The following is an 18,123-nucleotide window of genomic DNA, read 5'->3' on the forward strand; positions in this document are numbered from 1 at the left end:
ACCAGCATGGATTCAGAAGGTTTTCAACTTGCATGCAGCTTGTGGAAACGGTGCATAATTTTGCAAACTCAAGAAATAAAGGATACCAAATTGATGCATTTTTTATGGACATTGAAAAGGCTTTCAATAAGGTTTCGCATAAGAAATTGCTCTTTAAGCTTGAAAAAACACTACAGAACAGACAACTTGTAACTTGGCTGAACGCTTATCTTAGCAATAGGCAGTGATATGTCGTTTACAAAGATCACCCGGAAAGCCAACAACCAGTTGACTCTGGCGTCCCACAAGGCTCAGTGCATGGGCCGTTACTATTTTTAATATTTACCGTATTTACTCGAATCTAGGCCGACCCCGATTCTAAGCCGACCCCCTAAAGTCCGAAGCCAACAAAAAAATATATATATTACCTCGAATGTAGGCCAAACAAAAAAAGCGAGGACAGCGTTCACAAAATGCAAACAGTATTTATTGAATCTGAACGTGCAGAGCTTATTCAACGTCATCGTCGCTGCTAGACTCATCGCTGTGTTCCTTGTCACTGTCACCTTCAAACAGTGCACTACCTTCGGTACCGTCAAGTGCATTAGATATGCTGCACTTTTTAAAGGTGCGCACGATCAAAGTACCTGGGATGTCGTCCCATGCTGCAGCTACCAAACAAAGTTGGCCAAAATTGTCTCCACTTCGTGGTCACGGCCTTTCTTTGGTCCGCTAAATGCCATCCTCGTTGCGGCGCACGCAAAAAGCTGCTGCCGTTGTCCCCTCCAACGACAGACATCTCGTCGACGCCGAAGTCCCGCCCGGCTTGAAGGTTCGATGATACCTCTGCGTCTATCACAACTTTTCGCTTGAAAGCGGCACTGTAGTGGCATCTCCTGCTTGGTGCCATCGCGATAACACCACGCCGCATACCGATACGGCTGACACAACACAGGTCAAAATGGCGACCTCGCTTGTGTACAGTTGGCTACTGGCACGTCTAGTAGCGGCTGCTATATTGACCTTTCTAGATGGCGCTAGCTATGCACCATATTTAGCAGTTTCAATGAAAAACTGTCGCATTTTTTAAAATCTTCGAATCTAAGCCAACCCTAGACTTTGGAATGATTATTTGAAAAAGCTATCGGCCTAGATTCAAATAAATACGGTATTAACGACATTGTACGCGATATCCCTGTTAATATAAAACTGTTTGCTGATGGCTGTGCACTGTGCTCCACTATAAAAAAATTCTGCCAATACACTAATACTAAATGATGCCTTTCAGAAAGTTTGTGATTGGTGTGAAGCCTGGCAAATGTCCATTAAAGGGACACTAAAGGTTAATATTAAGTCAACGTGGACTGTTGAAATACCATCCCAGAAACCTCGAAATGCTTGTTTCATGCGAAGAAGAGACTTATTTTAAGAGAAAATGCGTTCTGAAGCATCCGCGTACCTCTAGCGCAGTTCAAATCGCCGCCCTCCGATCGAGGAGTGGTGACGTCATGGTCTCATAGTGACGTTGCGCCGTCAGTGAGTAAAACGGTGCACACAGACGGCGCTATGGCTTTTTTGCGCAAAATGCAAATGCGTGGCCAGAAACAGAGCCAAGACACAGCCGACACCAGTGCGAAAGCGGAACTATGGTGGCTAGCGGAAGGGAAAGCGCGTGACGATAAGCTGGTTCTTTATTTTATGATGCCAACTTTGACGTTCATTGCAATGGACGACCCTGACAATGACACATTGTCTCGCGATGCTGGGCTCAACTTCAGCGATTTAAGCACTGATGAACGTGACCTGCTGCTGAGGGCTTGCGCTGCCGGTGTCGTTGCGTACTACTATGATGGCAACTGTATGTCATGGCTGTACATATTCGCACATTTGTAGCTTTTCCTTTGTGAAAACCAAATGCCGCACTCACCGCCCCATCTTTGACATGCAGTTGTTCTTGCGCTTCGGAGAATGCAGGCAAGACCGATGGAACAGCGCTACGGGAAAGCATTGATTTGAAAGGCACTCCACATGATTTCAGTAAGTCGGCGTTGAACTCGTAATCCTCTGGCGTAAGTGCAGCGAGCACACTATGTGATTTTTCGGCTCTTTGCCAACGCACTGTGGCAGAGGTACAACTCTTAACCGCTTCGAATGGAGAGGTTCACTCGTTGGCGCACTCGTTGGCGTGATAAGTAACGTCGGATTCGCCGCTGCAACTGCCCTTGGCCAAGTTCCGCGGACCGTTCGCGCATCCCACGACATCACATGGACGTGGCATTCTCCCTGCTTGTTCCAAATGCAAGTTTTGCGAGCCAGCAGAACCAGGGCAGCCCAACGTGATAACGAAACAACTGAAACTCCAAAGCGCGCGCGGCGCAGAGTCGAGCGAAAACGAAACTTTTTGACCACCCATACTACTGAAGGGTACCGTCAAAATGTTATTTTTCTTAGAATAGAACAGAAGTAGACAAGTAGCATTTTGTTCTGCCTTATAACCTAATGAAATGATCTTTTTAATACGAGTAGTTGAGTACTAGTGACATAAATTATGATGAGGAGTGCCTTCGTCATCGGCCTAGTACCGAAATGTCGCTGGGGGGTCTCAAATCGTGTCATGCATTTACCTCAATTTCTCGGTTACTAAAGCTCTGTTCGTGATTATATTGACGCCTTAGACATTCTAGAGCATTGCTTTATCACTTTAACTTGACTTCATAGTAACCTTTAGTGTCCCTTTAACTTTAACAAAATAGTCTTCATGACCATTACAAAAAAAAAGAAAAGCCCTGTTGACTGTGCAATTTTGTAAATAATTCTGCTAAAATCATCAGAAAAGGGATTGCAGTATAAATAAATAAATTAAATAAATAAATAAATAAATAAATATATAAGAGGATGTGCTGAGGGAAACAGGCACTGACCTTCAGCCTCTCATCTGCTTTGCCTGGCGTTTGGTCCTCCAACTTTCGCTTCAGTGCCTCCAACTCCTGCAAATGGACACAGATATATGTGATTGAGATCACTCTTCACCACTGCTGTTGCTGCCTGGACCAGCAGAAGCTCCGAGAACATTAGAACAATAATACCCCTTTTTCAGAGGAATTGGTCATAACACGAAAGTGAAATGCATGTTCCAAGAAGCAGTGCCAGCTTTATTGCACAATCATGAATGCAAATCACATTCATGAATACAATTCATGAGCCCATAAATATGCAGTCTTTTATGAATTACAGTTTCACTCAAAGGATGAAGCAATGACAGTGATAGCAAGCACACAAGGCCTGTGCTGCTGCACAGCATCAATAGCACCCTGGAGGCTACCAGGTGTCACACTCAAGTACATCCGATGCAACGGTGAGTACATATGTGGCAAAACTGCATTGTTTGAGCTCCGGCAGTGTCGATCACCAGCCCCCATACACGTTCAAGGGTGAGCAAACGCATAAAAATAGTATCAGCTGCAGCAGCGCTACCAAGCGGTTACGGATGTCGACATTCAAAACCACACCACGAACATGCAAGAAATGCCGTTGCCCGTAAACGCTGACTAAGTTAGACATCAAGACACTTCCAAGTGCTAAGATCTTTACCACCCTTATAGAAAACAAATGATACCTAAATATCATCATCTCAACAAATATACGTCATCCAGAGTTGGTGCACGTCGACTGGTTTGGCCAGTTGATAGTCAGCGGTGTTCTTGTTCCTTTCTTTTATGTCATCCTCATACAAAGTTATGCTGGCCCAACCAACCGGTACCTAGTAGTGGTGTGTTTATGGCTAACCGAAGTTCAATTATGCCTTTGACCCTTTGATTCCATCTAGATGCGAACTTTAGCCAGTAGTACCAGTAGTAAGCTTCAAAGCTCTGCACACATTGGACACCCATAGCACAAACAAGAAAAAACTCCTTGCGATTACTGCTCAGCATGCAATGCATCCCTTCTACAACTAGCGATTGCAAACAAGTGCACTAGCATAAACAAGTGGGAGGCAAGTCATAAAGAGACAAGTAGCTAATATTGTGCTTTCCTAGGCACAATATTTGCCCACCTTACACAACATCACTTTGTCACAACATCACAATGAGCCTGCAGTAGTGGTTGTGCACTATGATCCTAGCACTCCCCTAGCACAAGTTTTCTGTAAGGCAAGATGGACACCTAATTGCAAGCTTTCAAATTTTTTCCCTAGAATTATCATGTAAAGTAACAAATAAAAAAGGAGTAGAGGATCAGCATATGCTGTATATCCATAGTATTTGACTGCACCATAAATATCATCTTGTATCGAAGCACCTACATTGATGGAGATTTACATCCCAAAGCAACACAAGGACTATTATAGTTACCATAGTGCACGGCATGGGATACCAGAGATTCTTAAGACACACTCAAAATGCAACAAACAAGCGTTTCTTGCATTCTGCCACCATTGAAACGTAATTACACTAACTGGAAATCAAGCCCGCCACTTCATGCTCAGCAGCATATTGTCACAGCAGCCACCACGGCGGGTGATGCAGCTGCTATAAAAACAGAGAACATGCTTACTTTGTCCTTCTGCTTGTGCTCTCGATCTAGAAGCTCAGCACGGCTGCGCAATGTGGCTAGCTCCCGGCGAAGCTCCTGGGCATCGGGGGCACTGCCAGCCTCCAGATCCAGCATACGGCCACGAATGGTGGCATTCTCCTCCTTGAGCGCTTGCAGTTGCCGCTTCCACTCCTCTACGTTGGCCGTGCTCTCCTGCAAGGCGCATGTGAGCCGGCCGTTGTTGTTCTTGAGTGTCTGAAGCTCCACCTCCCACTTCTTGGCATTTGCCGAGCTCTGTGCCAGCGCAAGTTTGAGCCTATCGTTTTCATAGCGCAGCTGCGCTTCGGCCGTTGTCTGGGGCAGCGACGCCTTGGCTGCTGCCTGCTGGTGCTTGGGGCTGCCACCACCGTGAAGCGCCGTGGGGTCCCCCCCGCCAGGCTCCCCTCCCTCAGGGGGCCGCACGGCCGCCACACCGTTGTTGCCAGCCTTCTGGGCAGCCAGCCGGGTCGCCTCTTTCACCTCCTGGAACTTCTCGATGAACTGCACATACACATACAGGAATCTCATAACTATTGCTGTGACAGTTTTGAGTGTCAGAGCCACCATTTCACTTGTAGAGAAAGAGCAAGGTTGTTTCAATAGGATCAGGAGAAGTTAGCCTAGCCGACTGCTTGGCCCATTACATTAGATCACAAGCATAAAGGACAACAAGAAAAAAAAAAACAATTGTGACATACAAATGCACAAGCTAGAGACAGTTTGACGGGGTTGTTAAAACCTTTTTGTACCAATGACAACTGCAAATGTCAAGGAAGCAGTATAAAAATAGTTGACAACAATACTTGTCATAAGCAAAACTACCTCACAATAAAGTGCCGATAAGTATATCTATGTATAAGAATAAGGCAAGGAGACACAATCTCTTCAATGTTTTTCACTATGCTTAAATAAGTACTCAAGCTATTAGGATGGGAAGGCTTAGGAATGAGGATGTACGTCAATTATTTCAGCAACCTTAGTTAGCAGATGACATTGTCCTGTTCAGCAACACTGGGGACAAATTACAACAATTAATTGAGAACCTTAACTGAGAAAGAGTAAGAGTGGGGCTGAAGGCGGCGAGCATTTTCAGGCTTAAGCGCGGGCGTTTGGTGCTCTCCGTTGCCGCCCAGGCTGACATGGTAGCGGACTTTGCGCGTGCAGCTTGAGCGTTGAGCATTTTTTTTTAATGTGCAGAGACACACATAATGTTCAATAGCCTGGCAAGGGAACAAGAATTCAGGATCACCAGACAGCCTCTAGAGTCTGCAGAGTAGTACATTTATCTAGGTCAATTACTCACAGGGGACCCTGATCATGAGAAGGAAATCTACATAAGAATAAAAATGGGTTGGAGTGCATATTGCAGGCATTAGCAAATCCTGACTGGGAGCAAACCATTGCCATTGAAAAGAAAAGTCTACAATTATTATATTCTACCGATGCTAAGATTTGGGGCAGAAACTTGGAGGTTAACAAAGAAGCTCGAGAATAAGTTAAGGACTGCACAAAGAGCGATGGAATGAAAAATGTTAGGTGTAACAACAAAGGGGCCCTGAACCACCTCTCAGGCTTGGTTAAATAACACAGTCCATGGGTAGCATATGCTGCTGTGAACATCTCATCCAGGTTTCGTAGTCGTACGTGGTGTGTGGAGCTCGCAAGCAGATCGCGAAGTCACCTTTCTCTCAAATGCTCTTTTTTCAACAGAAGGCCCTGTCCTCACTCTCTTCTAGACACACGATTTTGTCCTCGGATGCACTATTTTGCCATTCCCTTAGACGACTGCTATTGGCCGACAGCTGACATCAAGCTGCGGTTGGCTACACAGCGTAGATACCACGGCCGCCGCAGGGGGGTGCCACAAGTCCACTGGTAATTGACTGGCTGAGGACAACCGCATTTGGCTTATGTTTAGCAAGTCATAGGCACCAAAGGTGTCTACGTTAACATTCAAAATGAAATTTTAACTGCCAGCCATGATGACATTTAGAAGGTGGAGCGTTGTGGCCATGCCCCACTGCTCCGTAACCTTCGCAGTGCAAGGCATTGAACAAGGAAGGGGAGAATGGCGGAGGCCGTGTTTGATTGCCAATAACCCCGCTTCTGTTGAATGCACTGAAGTACTTTTTGCAGCAAAGTATTTCTGAAATAGCCTATTTTCCCTTCACATGCCTTTCTTCACTTCGATAAAAAGTGATTCAGGGCCCCTTTAACAGACAGGAAGAGAGCGGTGTGGATCAGAGAGCAAACAGGGATAGCCAATATTCTAGTTGACATTAAGAGAAAAAAACGAGCTGAGCAGGCCATGTAATGCGTCTGTTGGATAATCGGTGGACTATTAGAATTACAGAATAGGTGCCAAAAAAAGGGAAGCACACTTGAGGACGGCAGAAAATGAGATGGGGTGATGAAATTAAGAAAGTTGCAGGTGCAAGTTGGAATGCGGTAGCGCAAGCCAGAGTAATTGGAGATCACAGGGTGAAGCCTTTGTCCTACATGGGACATAAAAATAGGCTGATGATGATGAAGTGCTTCCACTTTGAGTCACTTACATGATCTGGTGACAATAGTCTATGTTACTGTTGTCACTGTGTCACTTTTGTTTATTTAGCAGTAGCCCTGGTGCTTGAGTAAAGATACGTCCGCTCTGCACATGGGAATGTGTTTTAAGGTGACCGGTCAGGTCAAGAGAGCTGCACAGAGTTTTGCTCCAAGAACAAAAGTGATACATTTTCAACTGAGCTCAGACAATGATGACTCTGCAGATGAACCGGAACTTCAATGCCTCACACAAGATTATGGCACCACACAGGAAAGTCTATGAACAGTTAAACCTGAATTTAACAAAGTCGATAGGATCCAAGAATAATATTGTTAACTTGATGTCTTTATTAAATCAAAACCACTTCAAACATTCAGGTAAATAAAATAATATATATATTTGAGTTAAAAAACATTTTCGCATGTGTGCACAATCAGAAATTACGGGCTAAGTTTGCACTGAGAAGATACAGCTTCAACTCGGCTGTTGGCACAAGTCAAACTCGACTATATAAAGCCTGTTTACATCGAATTATTCTATATATTGAACAATTTCTGGACAAGGTATAGTTACAATGAATATATATAGCACAAATTACGCTTACATTGAACAAAAATAGCAGCGACTCCCGACATATCGAACATCAAGCGACGAAAAAGTGCCCTCAGAAGTTGGCTTTACTTTGCGGTGGCGAAGAAACCCAGCGGCGCGGCTCGATCCAAACGCTCTCCCTACCGTGACCGCGCTGCCTCGTACAAGCCGTCGACACCCCCCTGCAAAAAAATATTCTGGCTTGCCTGCAGCGCTTGCTCAGACAGCCAATCAGAGGCTCTTGTGCCCTCGTCGTGCAAGATGGTGAAAGTGCGAGTTGTCTTGCTACTTTTCTGGTTCATTATGTGTGCACCTTGAGGGCCTTCTCCCGCAGTGTTGCCGTAATGAAGCGGCAAAATTCACCTTTCGTTGTGAAGCTCCAAATCATAAATCGGGTCGTATGCGATGAGAAGTCAGATGTCCTCGCAGCATGCAAGATTTCAAGGAGCACTCTCAGCATGATCTTGAAGAATAAGGGGGAGATTAGGGCTACTAGGCCAAACTAGCGACCCGGTGCCTGTGGCGCCCGACGCGTACGCATGGCCATGTACGAGTGGTTCATCCGAAATTGATTCAGCCGTGCCGGCTTCCGCGTGCTCAGTGATGACTAAATTCTGATGAATGCGATGAAGCTGTTGCGGGTGTTGCCGAAGTTTGGAGTGAGCCGTCAGAATTTCTGGAAGCTGTTGACGAATCAACAGTGGCCAGGTTTGCGAGTGCAAATGATGGGGTCGCAACTATGGGAGAACCGGAAAACAAAGACTACATTGCCGACATTGTACCGAGTACAAGTGAAAGTGGACACAATGAGGAAAGCAACGAAGGTCCTTTGCCCACAACCTCCGAAGTGATTGGTGCACTTGCACTAGTCCGGTGCTTCTGCGCGAATGCGGAAGGTTGTGGCCTCAGCTGCGCCAACTACTTAGACAATGTGGAGCAATGTGCTTGCATCGCAGGCAGCGAAATTGTCCAAGCAGAAGAAAATGCAGGACTATTCCATGCAAAACTAAGCTGGTTTCATCAATAAAGTGATATTACAAATGGTATGTGCTCTTATGACATCCAATTATTTCGCAGGCTTATATCTAATTATGCTCTATATTGAATTGATAGGCATTTTTGCGAGTTCGATATAGCCGGGTTCGACTGTACTTGCAGTTGGCACCACTTGCAGCAGTTGGCACCATTTCGTAGAACCAATGCTGACCTTGTTAAAGGGCCCGTCACCATGCCCCACAGCAAATTTTGGTTATACGCTGAAAGTTGCTGCGTGTTCACTAGGGTGTGTTCTGTCGCAAAAATTTTTCAAATCGGCTCATTAATAGACGATAGAAATATTTTAATGCCACGAACCCATGATTTCAGGAGGCAAGCTCCACTGTATAGCGAGACACTCTCTCCACTCGCCTTGTCTAGCCTCCGCAAGTGAAATTCCTTCCCTGTGTTCTCCTATACTGGACCTCGAGGATCGTGTGACGCATACGTCATAGGCCCCGCCTTCATTTTTCTTTTCTCCGTGTTTTCTTTTTAGGCACTGTGCACGAGTTGTTATTGTCTGGTTTCACGCAGCGCACGATTTTGCACGCTGTGCACAAGGACACAACTAGTGGTATAATTCAGTGCTAAATGAATACTGAGGCAGAACAAACGGATCGCAGAGCGTGATCACGCGCTGTAACACGGTAGAAAACGGCATAGTTTCGGTACCTGCACAGGTGATTGCACGACCATGCGAACAAGCGGATGAAGTGGAAGTACATCTCTCTTGCTGTGGTGCGAAGTCAAACGAAAAACATGCAGATATTCCATTTGTGTGTTTTATTATTTCTCTATACTTCAATTTGTTAATTCAAGCAACAGATCACACAAATAACAGATGGTGCTTTGAATAATTCTCGAAGTCACATGTCACCACAAGCGACGTCACACTGTGAACCCGAGTACGTAGGCGCAGGGACGCGAGTACGTCACCGTCCATCGTGGAGCGCAGCGGCCGCGAGGAGAAGGGAAAGCGGTGTTCGGATTGAAATACCAGGTCTTTCCGCTTCGCGTAGCGATGCAATTCTTTGCAAACACGATCGTTGGCGTGCATTGTATGCTTTGCGCTTGTCAGCTCAATGTGGCCTGACCTTGTGAGGGGCCCTTTAAGCTAAGACCCAGCAACAGAGGCAGTTTAGTGAAAGGGAATTCTGTCTCAAACAGGCATGGTAATGCATTTAGTGTAGCAATACTTGAATAAATTTCGAAGCATTCTGAACACAACAGGTTTCCTGTGACCTGTTTTTCACCCATATTTTTCCTCACCACTTTGTTAAACGATCCCTAAACAACTCTCTTATATTTTCTACACATTTCAAATAAATGCGCATCGTGTACAGAATGCAGTGACAATCCTCTCGCTACAATGTGACATCAAATTTAAAAAATAATCCCGTGCTCTTCTCCTGGCTTTTCAGGTGCCGCTGTGCACATGGCAATGTCAACAGGGTGCACCAGGTCACATCAACAGGATAAACACTGTCGATTGGCAGACCCACGAGAACCTATGACTTCCGGTTCGTCTGCTAGCACACCTTATAGTTGATGGAGTTGCACCTTTGCTCTTCATCTTCGTGTTGCTTGTTTGTCCGTACACATGTTGCATTTCCTGGTTTGCTATTCGTACAGCCACATCTCTTGTTTTTCAAGTATGCATTTACAAGCTTAAAAAAAGAAAAAGAGAAAATGAACACAGAATGCAAGTACTTTACAGAATGCAAGTACTTTTTTGCATTGATGCAAGCTTCAGCTTTCATTTTTCTCTGAGGCATCGGTGATGTACAACCTTCATACGACAATGGCACGTTTATATGAAACATGGTGGTACAGTATCATGTTGCAGGAGTTGCAAAGCACCGATGGGTAGCAGGCCTCCTTTGTCTTTTTGCTTGCACTTTCTATTTCCTCTTTGTGCAGTCGGTTGTCGGGCCTCTAACAACGTATTGCAAAGAAAACCGGCAGTAATCGCACACTGTCCACAACACAGGATCCATCACGGCAGTGCTTCATAGGAGCACAGGCGGCACAGGAGCAACAGTGGGTAGCCAAATAAGCACTGAGTCATGGTAACTGGAAGTTGACGGTGTTTTGAAATAAGAAAAAAATAAGTGTGAATGTGACAGTGGTAATGATGTAGTGTCCACATTTCACTTGAGGAGTTGAGGGAGAAATCAGCGATGGCTACATTCTGGTCATCAAACACCTGTGACTGCTATTATGGGACCAATTTCAAAAATACTAGTGGCTGCATGTTAATTGTAGACTTGCACACAACTGCCACTTGTGGGGATGTGCAACTCTCGCGCGTCCCCTGATATGTTCTTCCCGCATAGTGCGTCTCCTGTAATCCGGCTTCGTGGCGTGGCCTGGCGCCCGCGGCGGTCGGAGTGGTTGAGGCACAGTACGAGAGATGGCGCGAGTGGTGCGCTGCTAACGCCGCCGACAGGCGGGGTTACTTGGGCGTCGAAAGACAAGGTGCTCTCTCTGATTCGGGACAGCAAGCAGTGCGGATGTGCCGTGCCGCGCGTGCGCCAATCCATGCTTCTGCGAGACCGTCTCGCGTGGCCGCCTTCGAACGCGCCACTGTTCGCATTACCGTACGCGCGAACGACCAGGCGTTGGGATCCAGCATGGGGCGAATATCTTCGCTCGCTATCCGGTCGCGGCGAGTCTGACTTCTAGATTTGTCGTGCACCCATCGGCATGTTTTGTGGATAGCAACTCGGCTAGCAGGCATTGATCTATGAAAGGTGCAATAAATGCCCTTGTGATTGTTCGTACTACTGTGTTGTTCCTTTGTCCGAAGAGCATGGGTGTGAGAACCTTACATCTGGCTGCCCAAAGTGGACCTCTTGGGGCATCGGACGATAGTTTTAACAGTTTTGCTTTGTGCGAGACCTTTGTTTGAACCGAAGCATAGGGCTAGCGTGGATTTTGATCGCTAGCATTGGTGGCATGCTTTCCTGTGCGAGGCGACGATGGCTGTAGTGTGTTTGAACATGTCAACATGCTAAGCCTTTTCACAAGTGTTTTTTTTTTAATGACATTCGTCGGTACGAGAGCCACGTGGTCTGCCTCCTGGGTGAGTGAGGCTCAGCACCTGCGGAGCATTGACAAGCCTGAAGCGAGTGAGTACGGAAGCCTCGTGGGTGGTCCGAATTTCTCATGTAAATAGCTTTTCCTATCTCTTTGACTCTGATGAAGTCGCGGCTCTGGGAGCCGGGTGGCCGCGGGCCACGGGTGCCACTACGAGCTGACTGGTATTGCGGCCTGGCACCGGGCGCTCCGACACCGTCTGGGACGGTGGGCGCCGTCAACTCGGATACTGTGTGCACCGAGCGGAGTAGGACCACCTCACAGAGCTGACGTCTCCTCGCAGCTGCCTGTTTTGCGCTCATTTTGGGTGTTGTTTTTGAATGCCGGTTGTTGTCAGGGTAGCGACGCTTTAGGCCTAAGGCTTTACGAAGCTGCCTGTCGCACGTGGAGGGACACAACCTGGTGGACCGTGGCGTTGAGGTGTTGCAATTTGCTTCCCTCATTCTATATAGCCTCGCACGAATTGAAATTACTCGTTCGACTCAAGGAAGCGAGCTTCGTTCACATGAACTTAGCATCTGAGTAGCTGCCCGATCTTTTGCTAGCCGAGTTGAACATCGTACCACATGGGCAATGCGCATGCAGAATTCCTCTCCCTTGCACTACTTTAGTGTTTGCCGAGTGTGTTGAGTGTACGCAGTGTGATTGGAGTCACCCCTGGCTTGCTGTCACATGCACATCATCTGCGCTGCTGCCCCGGACTACGATCGAGTCACCCCGGGCGATGGTGATGCTGTGGCCAGTTCGGCGCAGCGACTTCGGCGGCCTCCTGCATCCAGCTCACAACCCTCGGCGGCGGACAAAAGAGCCGGCGGTCACCGACAGCTACGGCGGCTCTTCCCAGCAGAGCGCGTCGGCGCGAGCGACGCTTGCTCGTACCGACTACTGCGTCGTCGTTTCCGGAGTCCTGGCCTGGAATCGTGCCGTGGAGTCTGCAAAGCTGCTGTTGTGACCGGCGGACGCCAGCGGTGTACCCAGGGACAATGTGGGCTCGCATGTTATGGAGAGCGTGTGGACATCTCAGCGTGGCCACTGTTGCATGTACTATCTTGTTCGTGAAGCACGGGTTGATGTTAGACCGTGTCACATGTTTCGCCGCAGTATGCAGTGATTTAAGGTTGGGGGGATGTGGGGATGCGCGACTCTCGCGTGTCCCCTGATATGTTTTTCCCGCATAGTGCGTCTCCTGTAATCCGGCTTCGCCGCGTGGTCTGGCGCCTGCGGCGGTCGGAGTGGTTGAGGCGCAGTACGAGAGATGGCGCGAGTGTTGCGCTGCTAACGCTGCCGACAGGCGGGGTTACTTGGGCGCCGAGAGACAAGGCGCTACCTCTTTCTTGGCGGATCGGCAAACAGCGTGGACGTCCTGCGCGCGCGCCGACCCATGCTTCTGCGAGACCGCCTCGCGTGGCCGCCTTGGAACGCGCCACCGTTCGCGTGACCGTACGCGCGAACGACCAGGCATTGGGATCCAGCATGGGGCGAACATATTCGCTCGCTATCCGGTCGCAGTGAGTCGGACTTCTAGATTTGTCGCGCGCCCATCGGCATGTTTTGTGGATAGCAACTCGGTTAGCAGGCATTGATCTATGAAAGGTGCAATAAATGACCTTGTAACTGTTTGCACTACTGTATTTGTCGTTCCTTTGTCCCAAGAGCGGGTGTCAGAACCCTACACACTATAAAACAAATTTTAAGACCTCGGGGTTGCTTAGGGGCCCCTTTAAATAAGGCAAGGCATTTGTTTAATAACACGAGGCATTTCTGGGAGACGCCCTTGCACTGCAATTAAGGGGGATGATGATGATGGCTCAGGTAAACGGCTTTTTGGGGTTCAACAGAACCTCAAGTTTTATTGTATAGGGCTAGCCAAGTTTACAGCAATGATAATAGCACTGTGTACAAACATTTTGTTTAGAAATTAGTAAATGCAGCAGTTGCATAACAAAAAGGCTCCCACATTTACAAGCTGCCTGTACCACACACATCTGAGATTTATAAGGCAACAGTCTGAAATGGACCTGGTCTTGCTCACCTTATTCAGGTCAGGCTCCGAGCCAAAGCCAAGGCCATAAACAGTGTTGGCTCGGATGTCAGACCACTGGCCGAATTTCTGGGAGGTCTTGGTGAAGGTCATGTTGGGCGTTATGGTGGAGTTGATTACCGCCTTGGTGCCCTCAACACTGATGATGCGATACAGGTTGCGACTTGAGTCATAGAAGAAGCTGACGCTCACCGCCTGGCTGCTGGCTGGTATCCAGGACCGCTTCGTCTTGGGGTCGATGTGGAACACGTGCGCTTTCGTGGAAAAGATGGGCTGCTCCCTGCAAGTGAGCCATCAGCCTGTCATGTTTCACCAGCTTGCCCTTCACTAACACATGTTTGGTATGATGTTTCCCATACATGGTCATAACATTGAATGAATAAAGTCGAATGCCTCTACAATGATCACCTCTACTATGAAATTGCCTGTATAACAATGGATTGATTATGGCCTGGCTGAATTCCTATCTTTTATGTGAATTAATTCTGGGGTTCTACAAGCCAAAGTCACTATTTGATTACATGGCATGCCGTAGTGGGGATTAGTTTTGACCACCTATGGTTCATTAATGTTCACCCAATGCACAGTATGTAGGCATTGTTGCATTTCAACCCAATCAAAATGCAGCTGCCGTGGCCAACATTTGATTCCGAACCCTCAGGCTTAGTAGAGAAACACCATAGCCACTATGTCAAAACGGCAGGTTTCATGTGTATTGTTAGTACTTCTACAATGGCGACCACTAAAAAGAATTAGCCTGTACAAGAAAGAAATTTAGGCATCCCCGACAGCTGATTTGTTACTTCACAATGAACACCATGCACCGGTGCCACTACTGCCCGCCACAGACGTCACTGAGTTGTGCTCTGCACCAGCACTAACGACGGTGCTAGCGATATGCTTGAAGTGCATGCAGCTGTCGGCGAGTGTTAAGGCCACTTTATAAAAGTCACACAGCAAGCACTTCAGCCAGCATCGGCGGAGGTTGGCGACACCAGGTTCATCAAGTTACGGTGGCACAAAAGCCGACCCCTCTATAGCGCAATGCGTGCGCCGCACCGCTAGACGCATGCGCATTATATATGAAGCTAGGAGTTTCAGCATGATAAGAAACTGCAAGCTTGTTGCAATGTGCAGGGGAACGCATCGCCACCAGTGGCGAGACACGGACACGGGTCAGCCTGGGTTACCAGGCTGGTGCAAAATGCAGTGTCAATGTACTGGAATAGCACCACGTCGCATCTCGCGCCAGCTGCAGCTGGGGAATGCCAATGGACACTGGGTACGTCGGCCGTGCCTCGCGTTGGACTACACAGTGCTGCACTTTCGCTGGCATGGCATCGCCATGCCGAGCGTGCACGCGCATCAACGCTACGTTCAACTATAAACTGGCCTTTACAGTCCAGCTGCAGTGCACTAGGAATCGCTCAACTCGTACCCTGCATGTTGTAACAGAGCAGCCAGTGCAATGGCTGATGAGTACGTTGCAGTTGATGACAATGTTGTTATGTAATTGTAAATGACGACTGACAACATCTTCAAAACCACCTAGGATGGAAAGGGCACCAAAGTGAACGAAGTTAACTATGGTGAAGAGGCTGTAAATGAACCAAGAATTTTCACAGCAAGGAAGGCAACAGCAACATTCAACAATCTGCAGCTTTACCTTGCTTCACTCCATCGTTTTGCCACCGTGCATGTTGTTTACCTCGGTTCAATAAGTTTGGCTGTATAGTCACCAATATCATGAGATGAGAAGTGTGAACAAAAAGAAAAAAAGAAAAAAGAATTTCAACTTATTTCACTAAGTATCTTTTGAATTTATGTCAAATCACAGTTATCTCTTCTTGACAATGCTTAGCCTGCTCTATTGTGAGTGGTATGGTGCATGATCTTTACAACGAAGTGACCTGTATAACGAAGAATTTTTAAAGTCCCGAGCACTTCGTTGTAAAGACATTTGACTGTATTTTGAAGGACAAGAAGTTGAGCTAGCTAGTAGAGATTCATGTTCAAAAAAACTTAGGCATGCAGACACAGACACAAAAAAGGAAAACAGAGTGTGTTTTCATCAGTGCATTTTTTGTGTCAGTGTCTGCACACCTAGTTTTTTTTTTCTAAAATGAATAGTCTAGAACATAGCACCTGCTTACCAGAGCTGTAGTTTCCGACCAGTTTTCTCTGTTATATGCCAGTTCCCTCTGCGATTTTGCCAAGGCCTTCAATCGTGTCACTCACTGCCATCTCGTAGCTAAAATTTCATGCTCAAACAATGATTCCCTGACAGTTTCCTGAATAATAAACTTCTTGTCATTGTATAACTAATTCACCGTCGTCAACAACTACGCCTCTAGTATTGGCAGTGTAATATCTGTCATATCACTGTGAAGTGTCCTCAGACCATTAATTTTTCCAATTTATATAATTGATTGCCATCTGAAATAACGTCGTACATACACTTGTTCACAGATGGCTATGCAGTTTATGGCCTAATCTGCTCACTCTTTGTTCGTGTTGCTCTTCAATGTGACCTTGACTGTATTACTAACTGGCGCTCTTCTGGGCAAATGACCCTAAATACTGATAAAACTAATAACATCCACGTGCAAAAAAACGTTTTCTGCATTTGATTACTTGCTAGATATTAGCCCTGTTACACGCACCAGCTCTTACAATACCTTGGCTTTTTCCTTACACCTAATCTGTCGTGGTCCGCACAGATTGAAAATATAACAGCTAAAGCCTCATGTATGCTTGGGTATCTTAAACATAATCTTCATGGTGTTTCTGCCATCACCAGACAGCTCACCTATCAGAGATTTGTTAGGCCTCAACTCGAATTTGCAGCCTTTATCTGGCCATCTCATCAAGCTTACCTAATAGCGAGTCCCGAGTCAGTTAAAAACTGCAGCGCCCGCTTCATTGCCCAAGATGATCACCGTGACTCTAGCGAGACTAGCATTAAGTTGTCCTTGCCCTTCTCATCACTTGAATCACAGCATTGCTTTGCCTATTTCACAAAGTAATCCACAGCATGCACTCATCCACCTCGTACACCTCGAGTCTGCATAACCATCTCAACTTCCAACGTACCTTTGGCCGGACCATTTCATTCAATTCATCCGCTTTGCCATGTGCCATTCAGCATTGGAATTACCTACGAGACGACATAGTTGACATTTACAAACCTGCATCCTTCAAAGCACGCTTAAGTATATTATTTGGTTCATGCGTCACCACTAACCACACTGCATCTAAGTTATCCCTGGCGTGGCTATATATACTACAGCGAAGCTGTTAGCCTCTCGGTGGTCCGCATTTTTCGCATCCGTCCGTGAACAAAAATTATCATCAGCAATGGCTCATACCTCCCCACTAAGCAAGCAAAAATGCAAAGGCTCATCCCCGCCATAATGCAGAGGCTACAAGCACTCAGCAAAGTGAAGCAAAGTGAAGCAAAGTGCATACATTAATTGGAATCGCAAATACAATGTACAGAACAGCATACATTTTAATAAAGAACAAGCTCAAAACAAACATCTGTCATGATCAGCTATGGCTCATACCCTCATACTAAGCAAGCAAAAATGCAAGAGCTCATACCCTTGTAAGCAAAAAAGAAAAGCAATGGCTCATACGCCCAAGGGAAGCTGAAAGCTTTTCCAGAAAAAATGAGTGAAGGGCAGTACGTCGTGGTTTTCAACCCTCTGAATTCGCATATCACATCGAAATTGAGCGAAAGAAAGCGCAAATATATTTTATTTCGACGAAAAGTGCAGCAGCAGACACGCCCAGCTCGCGCGCCTCGTTTTTGCCTGTGATTGGTCGGGCACCTCGTGACGTCAACAATAGTGTTCGTCCGGATCGACTGCTGCCGCTACACACGAAGCACGGTTCAAGGTAGTTTGGTGGTGTTTTGCTGAGACGGTCATGGAAAATTTCGAGAGCTTGCGTTTCTCTGAGGAGTTCGGCGTTAAGTCCAAACTCCACGAGAGCGATTTTGCGCGTGACGGTGACGGGCAACGGCTTCGTGCGACAAAACGGGTCGTCACTTGAACAGGTCACTCGGTGTTGTCGCTCGATCGCTCGTTTGTAGAAATCTAGAACTCGTCCCTCGTCGCCCGGAAATGCTATGAGCGACTAGCCAATTGTGCAAATCCGAAACTGGATGTACATAACTCAAATACTACTGTTTGTCGCACGGAATGAGCAAACTATTGAATTTTACACGTGCAAGAATAAGAACCTAGTGCAAGACCTT

General features: G+C 46.8%; 1 protein-coding gene across 6 annotated transcripts in view; it reads right to left on the reverse strand.

Annotated features, from left to right (window-relative positions):
- The window catches only part of homer (protein), a 91,973-nt gene that overhangs the window by 63,277 nt on the left and 10,573 nt on the right, over positions 1-18,123 (reverse strand). For 4 of the 6 annotated variants that reach the window (XM_075684223.1, XM_075684222.1, XM_075684218.1 and 1 more), the window contains exons 2-4: positions 13,854-14,142; positions 4,534-5,052; positions 2,901-2,966 (exon numbers count right to left, since the gene is read on the reverse strand). In XM_075684223.1, coding sequence (XP_075540338.1) covers positions 2,901-2,966; positions 4,534-5,052; positions 13,854-14,142 — 874 coding nt within the window. Of the gene's footprint in view, positions 1-681; positions 832-2,900; positions 2,967-4,533; positions 5,053-13,853; positions 14,143-16,955; positions 17,020-18,123 lie in introns of those variants that run through there. The other 2 variants (XM_075684219.1, XM_075684221.1) reach the window with 2 other exon arrangements.

The sequence above is a fragment of the Dermacentor variabilis genome, chromosome 3, assembly GCF_050947875.1.
Source record: "Dermacentor variabilis isolate Ectoservices chromosome 3, ASM5094787v1, whole genome shotgun sequence".
In the NCBI taxonomy this organism is placed as follows: Eukaryota; Metazoa; Arthropoda; class Arachnida; order Ixodida; family Ixodidae; genus Dermacentor; species Dermacentor variabilis.